This window comes from Schistocerca piceifrons, chromosome 2 (assembly GCF_021461385.2).
Source record: "Schistocerca piceifrons isolate TAMUIC-IGC-003096 chromosome 2, iqSchPice1.1, whole genome shotgun sequence".
Lineage (NCBI taxonomy): Eukaryota > Metazoa > Arthropoda > Insecta > Orthoptera > Acrididae > Schistocerca > Schistocerca piceifrons.
Window position 1 is genome coordinate 301,748,549 of NC_060139.1, and position 12,250 is coordinate 301,760,798.

General features: G+C 41.1%; 1 protein-coding gene across 3 annotated transcripts in view; it reads left to right on the forward strand.

Annotated features, from left to right (window-relative positions):
* The window catches only part of LOC124775363 (sodium-independent sulfate anion transporter-like), a 223,709-nt gene that overhangs the window by 130,944 nt on the left and 80,515 nt on the right, over positions 1-12,250 (forward strand). For all 3 annotated transcript variants that reach the window (XM_047250197.1, XM_047250198.1, XM_047250195.1), the window contains exon 3: positions 3,801-3,996. In XM_047250197.1, coding sequence (XP_047106153.1) covers positions 3,801-3,996 — 196 coding nt within the window. The remainder of the gene's footprint in view (positions 1-3,800; positions 3,997-12,250) is intronic.

Consider the following 12,250-nt stretch of genomic DNA (forward strand, 5'->3'; position numbering starts at 1 on the left):
CAACAAGTACCCAAACAAACTTCACTGGGACACAACGGAAGTTAACCCTACATCTGACGGTGATCTTTATCAAAGATAATATGCCGCGTACTCTGTACCAAGAAACCGTCAATTCAGTCACAAACTTCGCTCGATACCCAATGCGATCTGTAGAGTGATGATAATTAAACTTCCTCTTCTTGAGGGGGCCCCTTTGAAAAATGAGTGATCATAGGACAATGAAACTGTTTTCAAACGCTTGTAGGGATATTTTTGAGTCATTTTTCTGACTGGTTTGATGCGGCCCGCCATTAATTCCTCTCCTGTGACAACCGCATCATCTCAGAGCAGCACTTGCAACCGACATCCTCTGCTGTATGCTGGATTTATTACAATCTCTGTCTTTCCCTACGGTTTTTACCCTCTACAACTCCTCCTAATGCCATGGAAGTCCTTCCCTGATGTCTTAACAGATGTCCTATCATCCTGTCCCTGCCCTTGTCAGTGTTCTCCGTATATTCCTTTCCTCCGATTCTGCGCAGAACCTCCTCATTCCTTACCTTATCAGTCCACCTAATTTTCAATATTCCTCTGTCGCACCACATCTCAAATGCTTTGATTCTCTTCTGTTCGGGTTTTCCCACAGTCCGTGTTTCACTATTATACAAAGCCGTGCTTCTCGATTTGCTCTCAATCCATATTCCGTATCCAGGAGACTGTTATTCCATTCAGCAGATCCTGTAATTCTTCTTCACTTTCACTGGGGACAGCAATGTCTTCAGCGAATCGTATCGTTGATATCCTTTCATCTTTAATTTTGATTCTACTTTTGAACATTCCTTTTATTTCCATCATTGCTTATTCGATATATAGACTAAACTGTAGGGGCGAAAGAACTGCATCTTTGTCTTACACCCTTTTTGATCCGAATACTTCGTTCTTGGTCGTCCACTCTTATTATTTCCTGTTGGCTCTTGTACATGTTGTATATTACCCGTCTCTCCCTACAGCTTACCCCTATTTTCCTCAGAATTTCGAACATCTAGCACCATTTGACACAGTCGAACGCTTTTTCCATGTCGACAAATCCTACGAACGCTATGTAGGAAGAGAAATAACGAATACACCATTGAAAGAAACACAATTTTAAGTTCTTCTTGAGAGGGTAACATTTGTTAATCGCATACCAAGTTTATGCCCCGAGTTACAAACTTTGCTTACTGTGACGACCGTCTGCATCCACGAGAGACTGGAACCGCTCAGGAAGTATCACTTCACAAATGTTCGCAGCACTTTTCGAATGGTGGACCGTGGAATATTCAGCTGCCTTGAAGATCGCACATAGCGTCCAGCGTTCTCAGCCATGGAAACTATAACTTCAACAATTTATGGCGCAACTGGCCGTCGGCCTGTACAAGGAGCAATTCCCGGATCGCTAGTTACGGTGGTGGAAATATTTATTGCATCACCATGAATGACTTCGTCTTTTTGTCTTTTGCAGCAGTTTGCTTCAGGTTATCTCAGTCCCAATGTTGCTAAACTTTGACACATTCTTGCCTTCTTCACGCATGTTTTCCAACAATACACAACTCTTTGTTGTTGTAGTTTGGTTTCACAATGAAACCAGTGTTTATACTGCCATTTTGAGTTGAAACTTTGCAGTGAGAAGATGGGCAGCTCAGTTGAATTAACGGCAGAAACGAAAGCTGCTATAATTGCTTATTCGTCTGTTGGTCTCAGCATCAAAGAGATAGCCTCTAAGACAGGATTTAATCAGTCTACAATTTAGAGGTTACTGAAAAAATACAGGGAAAAAGGAAATGTTGATCGTGAAGAAGGAAGAGGTCGGAAAATGGCATCTACTGCCAAATAGGACAGGGTATTGAAAATGCTTTCGCTCAACGATCGTCGCCTGTCACCAACTGAACTAAAGCGAGACTGGGAGGAAATGTGCGACATCTCAGTAACCACGGTAAGAAATAGACTACTGGAGGCTGGACTCTCAGCCCGTCATCCTAGAGGGGAGCCTTTATTGACCAAGATAATGTGACAACAGCGACTACGGTGGGCAAAGGCAGATGCGACATGGACACCAGAGATGTGGAACAAATTAATCTTTTCAGACGGTTCCAAATTTAATCTGCATGGCTCAGATGAAAAAGTGTTCGTGCGTCAAAGAAAAGGTGAAGAATTTTTTCCATTATGCATTATATTAAGAATAAAAACAAATTGACTTAAATTATTGTGTATATTCATTTCTGATAGAAATCTAGAGAAATTGGGCAAATTTAGTTCAGTTATGAATGGCTTGTAGGTGGCAGCATAGCGCAGATGCACACATACCGTCGCAGTATCAGTATAAAGATGGCGGCCCCACTTGCGACTTGCACCAGGGAAGAACAGCGTTTTGTTATTCGGTTTTTGCGTAGTGAAGGTGTGAAACCTATTGAAATTCATCGACGAATGAAGGTTCAGTACGGTGATGCATGTTTGTCACAGCAGAAAGTCTACGAATGGAGTAGGAAGTTCGCAAATGGTGTGACTTCAGTGGAAGATGCTCCTCGCCCAGGTCAGGCACAACGCGTTGCGACTCCACAGAACATTGCAGCAGTTGCAGCCGTAGTGAAGGAAAACCGCCGAGAGACACTGAATGACATTGCAGCATGTTTACAGGTTAGTCATGGGTCAGCACACCACATTGAGCATGATGTGCTCCAGTTTCACAAAGTGTCTGCAAGATGGGTGCCACGGCAGCTGAATCCTGAAATTAAAGAACGACGTGTTGATGCTTGTGAAGAACTTCTTCGGCGCTTTGAACGAGAAGGTGATGGCTTCCTTGCAAGAATCGTTACCGAGGACGAAACCTGGGTTCACTTCCACCAACCAGAAACGAAGAGACCGAGCAAGAAATGGCGCCATTCCTCATCACCAAGGGATTTCCATATGTTTGGACCACTCAGAGACGCAATGGGAGGAAAGAAGTTCCGTTCTGATGAAGAGGTACGCCACGCGGTGCATGAGTGGTTGCGCGGACTACCAAAAGAATTTTTTCTAAAGGAATTTATACATCTTGTAAGCGCTGGAGGACTTGCATTGAGCGTGGGGAAGATTATGTTGAAAAGTGATACAGCTTTTTAGCACTTCTGCACAATAAATAATACTTAAAAAAATATTTAAGGTTTTCATTTGACTCACCCTCGTATAAGTACTGACTGCCTTGCAGAAGAAAGAATCTGAATTAGTGAAAGCGATGTCGGTGTTTCAAGTTCTCTTTCATGACGTCTGCTGTGGATTCAACCCACTAATGAGAATTTGAGAATTTTCCACTGTATAGATCTTCGATTTTTGTTTTGTTTTTATTATTAGAGTTTGCCTGCAGTCCTTTGTTCTCTATTCATGTTGCGCTGTTAATAGTTTACAGTTGAACATTTCGCGATTTCATTCTTTCGATCAACACATTATGTGCTCTAAATGATCAGTCGATTATAAGAAAATTACAACGTGGTTTTGGATTACACACTGCTGTTAATATTTGATGTTACTTTTGAAATAATTATTATTAATTAGTATTTTTGATGTCTAACCGAACTAAATGAGCCCTACGTTGTTCTTGTAATAATAGCACATTGTTTTATGATTTGATGTAAAAGTGGAACCGTTGTCACGTTTTTTAGTTAAAATTCCTATGAACGTCATCTAATTTTTAAATTGCAGCTGAATTTACAGTTTGGTGTCTTTATTTTTAATTGCTCATGTCTCTTTTAGAATTGCTGAGTTACGAAGTGCAAGTATCTTACAGGATACAACCTCTATCTTTGCAGTATGGTCTGTATGCTGGCATCATGGGGGCCTTTTTGTACATTCCCTTTGGAAGCTGCCACAATCTCGTCATTGGGCCGACTGCTATCCTCGCGCTTATGGTGCAGAGCTCAGTGTCCAACTACGGTCCTGACATAGCTATCCTCCTTACTTTCCTGACTGGCTGCATCATTGCCCTTTTGGGACTTTTACATTTAGGTAAGTGTTCAGTGTCCGCAAGACATAACTGAACGATAAAAATAACGTACTTACATTGTAATTACTGTGATTAAGGACTAGTTGAAAAGGCTTTGCTAGTTTCCTCTACTCAAAATCGTGTACACCATCTGTATGCGTCTAGTGTTGAACATGAAATTAAGTGTGAGGACGTTCTACGGATTTGTTGCGTATTGTGTATCTGAGGCGGCGACGTGGGTAGCAGCCCGATATTTGCGTAGGTGGATGTGGGGAACTGCTTAGAAACCACATCCAGGTTAGGCGTCTCACCAGCCCTGATTATTAATCCGTGAGACAGATTCAGTCCTGAGCATGCTAGACACTCTAAATTCTGGAATCAGAGCGGTAACGTGCTCGGCTATCCGGGCAGGCAGAGCTATTTTCTGAAGAGTGAATCGAACCCATACATTACCTTTATGAAACTAGAACCACCCACCATGAATGACAAAGGTTTTATCTTACTATAATTCCGAGAAGATAGACTTTTAGGTCCTGAACAATTTTTTTCCGAAGGAACAAAGCAGAAAACGCAAATGGGAAGTAACCAATGAGACCACAAATGAAACTGAAAATATTTTAGCGAACAATAAAGAAACTGTCCAGGCTGTGACGGTTCACTTCAGAATTCCAAGTTAAGTTATCTGTAAGATGCAGAGCCAAATAAATAATTAATTAAATAAAAATAAATTTTAATGGAACAAGTTTTTAAGAGTACGTATTCCAAGCCATTATTGCAACATCAAATTAGGTTCATTACAGATTAACGAGACGTTGAGGGTAGCAGTGATATTATTTAATGTTGCCGATAATGTAATCCGTCATTCTGCAGTGAGGTAACAAAAGTCACGGCATAGCTCCTGATACCGTGTCGCACCTTGTTTTCACCAGCGTATTGCAGCAACCCGACGTAGCATGGACTCAATACGTTGAAAGTCCCCTGCAGAAATATTGAGCCATGGCGTCCATAATTAATTTCACATTTCGCCATACTGTCCTAACGGATACATTCATCGCACATCCAACATTCATTTCTATGGTTATTTCACGCAGTATTTCTTGTCTGTTGCCACTGACAACTCTGCGCAGATGCCGCTACTCTCGGTCGTCAAGTGAAGGCCGTTGGCCACAGTGTGGTCCGTAGTGAGAAGTAATCGCAGAAATTTGGTACACTCTGCACACTCCTGACACAGTGGATCACGGAATCTTGAATTCCCTAACGATTTCCGAAATGGAATGTATCATGCGTCTAGCTCCAACTATCAGTCCCCATTCAAAGTCTTTTAATTCCGGACGTGCGGCCATAGTCACGTCGGAAATCTTTTCACATGAAGCACCCAAGTACAATGACAGCTCCGCCAATACAGTTCCCCCTTATACCCCGTGTACGCAATACTACCGCCATATGTATATATATGCATATCGCTATCCAACGAACTTTTTTTTCAGTTCGCTGTATGTGTGTTGAGAGGAAGAATGAGAGATACTACCTAGACTGATGACCCGGTATCGAGGTATCCTCCTTTTTGGAATTCAGAAACTAGTTATTTTCGCCAAGATAGCGTTTTCGTTGTAATGGGACCATTTGAACTAACTCTGAATGGTCCTTCGCGCTTGAATACACTAGAGGCTCTAGAAAAGCAATCATTAGAAGCTCTCCATTAGAAGAATACAGTGCCTCGAAACTAACTTTACAAGGCAGTGGGGCCGGTTCGAGAAGATTTTGCTACAAAAGTGACATTGTTTCGCGTCCCCCGCCCCCTCCACCTCCTTCAGACCGTAGTTGCCTCTCCTTGGACTCTTGCCAAGACCTTTAAAAATAAGTATAAATCCACTGATCGCATAAATGGTTCTTTTTGCTTTTAAGATATTTGCTACACAGACATTACTCTGTATCAGTAATAAATTTCTGAATCTTATTAGAGTTCTAAATATTAAAAGAAACAATACAAATCCATTTATGGTAATTCCTCAGGCCTTCAAAAGTTTATAATCTAATTGGAAACAATTAAACCTATTATCTCAAATAAATCCGTGCGCTCAATGAAAGGAATGGACAGAAAGAATACATAAATTCTTGTTAGTTTTGGTTAATAATATAACTTTTAAGCCTATAATTTACAAATTCTTTCACTTTGTGGGACAGAGAGATCAAAATTTCATCTAATTTTATACTGACATGTTAAACAGTAATCTGCGTGTAGCATATGAAAAAATATCACCATAAAGTAGGTAAACTGCAGAAAATTTACCAATAAAGTAGTTGAAAACTGAAAAACATGGTCAAATTTTTATATATGAAGTGGAAGGAAAACACAGTTTGCATTTGATATGAAAGAGTATTCCATCAATAAAGTCACGTTGCATTCCTACAGTTGTACAGTGTCTGCATTGACAAATTTTCCGCGGCACGAATTAGCCGCGCCGTTTGAGGCGCCATGCACGGACTGCGCGGCCCCTCCCGCCGGAGGTTCGAGTCCTCCCTCGGGCGTGTGTGTGTGTGTGTGTGTGTGTGTGTGTGTGTGTGTGTGTGTTGTTCTTCTTAGCATGAGTTAGTTTGTTAGTTTAAGTAGTGTGTAAGTCTAGAGACCGATGACCTGAGCAGTTTGGCCCCTTAGGAATTCACACACATTTGAACATTTGACAGTATTTCCGTTGGATAAGAATATTAAATTGGCATTTCTGTAGCCTTTAACTTAAGACTTTATCAGAATAGGATCTGAATGTGCTGAATTCATAATATCGATTTCAGTGGCCGAAGTTGACTGTCCATGTGATTGAACTTGAGAAATTGATGACCTAAGGCATGTCTTGAGTTTTGAAAAACTTTTTTTCCAATTGATAAAATTAAGTCAAGGAGTTCCTGCAGAACGTTTGTAGGACCCCTCACAAAAATATAAATAATTATAATTATTATTGAGCCAAGTGTAACCTCCGCACACAAATATAATAATTAAAATGATGAACCATGAACCAGTAACCTCGCCACAGGAATATTTATAAGAGAAACCAAGATCCATGAACCAAGCGTATACTCCCCGCAAAAATAATAATTAAATGAATTTTTAAAGTATTGTAACCTCTGAACAAAATTAATTTTAATGTAACCTCTGAACAAAATTGGCTCCCATTTATAGTCTCTGTGCAGAAATTCATTCACATTTAATGTAACCACAAAATGCAATTCCTAAACCCGGAAATAATAAAGAAAATTCAGTAACCTGGTAAATTTTATGACGACAGCAGCGCCTCGGCCCTGTATTCTGAATAAAAAAAAGGAAAAATTCTTACCTCAATAAAAACTGCGAATATATATCTGGTCTTACGTAGAGATTTTTTGGCACAGCTTCGTGCAGTGCTGGCGTATATTTTTTCTGATTCTTGGAAGGAATGATCATGCATTGGAAATATTCTTTAAATTGAAATGAATGCTTTTCTTTAAAAAAATTACTTTATATTATAAAAATTATTATTGGGGCATTTTTGGAACAAATTAAATGACAATTAACATACATTATTACATATGCGCAAGGCTGCTTCTCTACCTTCTACAACAATACTCATCCTGCAGAGTCCCGACCAGAGCAGACTGCCGACCCGCGCAGGCGCGCGCCGACTACTGCAGATTATCACGGACTAGCGCGGACTGAAGACTACTACGGACAGACTACTACTGCGGACACACGCGACAAGCAACAACTAACTACATACTACTCTCTGGTCAGAGATTCTGCAATGCCTCGCCCATCGCCGGCAATGCATACGTCTTACATAACCCTCCACTGGGGGGGGGGGGGGCAAAAATTTGGCAGCGATGGTGAGTCGATTGGGCTTGCCATGAGCAACAAATTTTTCTTAATTAACTAAGAATCACAGAATATATACATATATAAAAGTGCAGAACATGAAATAAAATATAGTGCACATGCACTGAGTACAGAACATATCAAGCAAAGACAAAATGTGTACACAATGAGTACAAAACATATTAACAAATGGCAAAAGTGCACACGCACTGCAGTACAGAACATATCAGCAAATCACAAAATGTATACTGTAAGGGGTCCGCAGGCCCTTACTACTAGGTTTGCACTCACACAGGTCGACAGGGCAACTATCGATTAGTGTGTCGGGTCGCGAGAGCGAGAGTTGAGTCAAGGCAGTGCGGTTGTAGGTTCCCGCGAGGCGGGCAGAGCTGAGCAGAAGCCAGCAATTGATAGAAATTACCGACAAAGGGAGTGGCCATCGCCGCGGTTCAACCCTTTTGTGTTAGTATTATACGGGAAAGTGAAAAAGTATAATTCCTAGTGTGATTCAGTGATATTTTTGTGCCGATATTTGTAATTACGCGTCTACCATGCCGGCATTATTTGGATTGCAGTGTTGGATTGCAGTGTTGGATTGTAGTGGTGGATTACAGTGATTGAAATTGCGTGTGACGATAAGGAATAACGAAAGGGCCTGTGCTGAGATTAGCCGTTATTAACTCTGTACGACGAAGGCAGTGGCTGTCTCCTTACTTTGTGTTTTTGTAATGAATATAGGTCATTGATTAATGAAGCTGTGTTGTCGTTTCTTCTTGGCACCAGTCATTCATTATTACAGCATTCGAGAAGGACAAAATGGAATGTAACAACTCCGTAGCAGTCCAATCCGATTGCCAGCCCCATTAGGTACACGGTCACATTAGTTATTATCTATTTGGGCTGCTATCAGATCCCGATCGAGCGGGATAAGTCAGTAGATTAAACCGGAGTGTTACACCCATGGCTTACCGTGAAAGGACTAGTGCAATTTTCGGACGAGTAGTAAAGAACAATAGATAATTTTACCTTGCTTAACGTAAGAAAGTGTTTTTTCAATTTGGATCGAGACAGAGTAGGAACTGTAAAATCGCGACAAGGAACAGTGCATTTTTGAACAATACGAAGTAATAATATCTTAAGATTGTGACTAAACTGTTTTTTCTTGCCATATTAAATAGAACAATAATGTCAATAAACTGTGTTATAATGTGCAAATGCATAAATCCGCGCGAAAAACTGTGAAAAGTGAACGCCAAAGAAAGACACGTGTGAACAGTAACATAGCAAAACGAGCCAAGAATTCGTCACGAAAGTTTTTAAAGAAGTGTTTAGCGGTAGTATTTTGACTGAAATTGCTTTTTGAATACTGAAAATCGGACAGCTTCGTGTGGACCCATAAACTGCTATGCAGACGACAACGTATTGTGGCGACGCAATTATTGAGTGACGTCACGCAGACCCGTGTAGCAGTTGCACCAAAGAGCTTTGATCCGCGAGGTGATTTCACACGACATCCCACCACGGAGCGGCTGGCTGAGCGACGCGACTTCGAGACACCGAGCGCAGTCCCGGCACCTAGCAGCCAAACTACAAACTACGCCCGCCTGCAGCGCCACGGAGCGGCCTACGGAGAACTACGACGACTTGCAACAGCAGCGCAACCTCACGCAGCTCCAGTGGCAGTACAGTGCCACACCCACCTCAAACGTCAAAACATCGCGACTCGCGGTAACGTCAGTTGGTGAGTGAAGATGACTGGTTGACATAACATTAAATTGCGGTGTGCAGTCTTCGCGATAAATAAACAATTTTTAACTGATATTTACATTAGGACAAGTGCCCAATTGTAGTAATATCCGAAAAATTTGCGAAGCATACTCTGAAATATAGCATACTTATTTATGCACACTGCACTGTCTAAATGGTAATTATATAGATATGCTCATTGTTTTTGGGGATTTTACATTTATAGATTTCATGAGTGTTGTGATTATCTTGTTTAAAACATTTTTATATAAACTGTGTATGTGGAAGTTGTTATTGGAAATTATTAGGTTTTTGAGAGTTGTAATGTTCAGTGCTCATGCATGTTGTGTCATTTTGGGGATTAACTGAAAAGACTGCAGGTACTGTTTGATTAGTTTCATGGTAATTAGGAGTGTTTTGGGTTACTAGAGGTTATTTTGTATTACTTGCCTGTGCATTAAAAATAAATCAAACATGTCTACAGAAGATAAGCAGGTTTGTGAGGCAGTAGTTGGAAGGAAAGGGATAGGACAGGAGGACAGAGCTGATTCAGGAATCAGTGATTGTGGATTGTCATTATATAGCCCATTACCACATTCAACTAATTATCCCGAGACACCGGGACAAACGACGAGAAATAAGCCAGTTTCAGAGGATGCCGATAGATGGTCGATGTTGGTAGACTTGATAAAGAAGACTAACGAATCACTAAAGGGTTTACAAGAAACTAGCGCATCGTTAAAGGAAGATTTACAAGAAACTAGAGAAGAGGGAAGAATATCCCGAGAAGCGTTAGAGAAGAATTTACAAGAAACAAGAGAATTGTTAGAGAAGCGTTTACAAGAAACTAACGCATCGTTAGAGAAGAATTCGCAAGAAACAAGAGAATCGTTAGAGAAGCGTTTACAAAAGCTAGAGAAAGGGAAGATTTGCAAGAAACTATAGCACAAGAGATCAAAACATCGCAGATGAAGATGGAATGTAATCTGAAGAAGGAAATACAGGAGCTACAAGAACAGTTGAAAATGGATATCAACGAGAGAGAGAATAAGCTGCAGAAGAGTATAGACCAAGTCCAGGGAGACGTGGAGAAGGTGGAAGGAAAGTTAACAAAAAAGATAGAAGACGATATTGAAGAAACGAAAGCCGAATTGGGACAAAGAATCAACGAAGTGGAAACAAATTGCAATCATCGAATCGCCGAGGTGGCGCATATGCAGAGACAATGTAATGATGCGGTTAAGGGGATAGGAGGTAGGCAAAACCAACTAGCTGTCAATCTGAGAAATGCCATAGCCGTGCAACGAGAAGAGGATAACAAGAAGGTTGAAATGGAGGTCAGGCAGTTACAACAGGGAGTGCAGCAATTTGAGAGCAAGACAGAAGAAACTGATAAACGAATTAGCAACGCCACCTTAGCCATTGGGGGAGGTAAGGTCGTTACATTGATGAGCAGTGATAATCGGTGCGACCAAAATAATACAGGGCAGAAATTTAGACCGAAAGGAGGGTTGCACCCAATGATATTTATGAAATGGCTAAAAGGAGTTTTCCCAGCACGTCTTAAGGACTCAGACAAGATTCAATTTGCAATAGATAGAATGGAAGGTGAGGCCTTCACTTGGGGGGTCAGGAAGAAGGAAGGGACTACTAGTTATGATCAGTTTGAAGAGGAATTCTTGAAGAAATACTGGTCCAAAAGCCATCAATGTGCAGCAATTGAGGACCTACTCCATCGCAAGTCACTTAGTACATGGAGAGGAACGTTGAGAGAGTTTGCCGAACATTTGTGGGAATTGAACGAAACCCTGGAACAACCCCTGAGTGATGACGTAATGATATCTGCGATAAAAAGAAGATTGAATCAGAAAATGCAAGAAACTGTATCTGGGAGCCTAATTAAAAATAGGGAGGCTTTGATGGAGATACTGGAACAGTTGGAATCTGTTCGATCACAGGGACACAATCAAGCTAATGATCAAAACCGAGGGGGAGGTAATGACCCAAGGAATCATTTTGGTAATTCGTCTAATTATAGAGGAAGAGGTGGTGGTCATAGGTACAGGAACCATGGTGGTGAACGTCAATGGAGAAATGATTGGAGGAGGAGTGAAGAACCAAGAGTTCATGAGAGAAGATGGGATAGGCGAATGAATGACACGGTGCATATAGAAGAGGTGGAGAGACCGGAAAACTGAATGACACTCCAGATGAGGTCCAATCGGGAGTGAGAGCTACGAGGACCAGGGTAAACCTACTAAGACACGACAATGGTGGAGACCTAAGAGAAGATCTACTGGAGGAAAGAAGTGGGATTCCCAAAGAACCCATGCTACCCATGATAGGGATCAAGTTATGTGGACTGAATATCGAGGCATTAGTCGATACAGGAAGTGAAGCATGTGCAGTATCCAAAAGGTTATATGAACAGATACTAAAAGCAAATATTAGCTTGCCTAGTTTCCCAGTGAGTGGAGTGAGAATTGTGAACGCGTTGGGTGCAAGGAGTAAACCTATTAAAGAACAAGTGTTGATTACCTTCGAGATAGAGGGAGAAGAATACGAAGCAACATTTTTGGTGGTGGCCGGATTGAACACATCAATTATTTTAGGGATAGATTGGTTGAATGAAGTTGATGCAGTAGTGAGTTTTGATGAAGGTACTATCAAGGTCAAAGGAAGAAAGG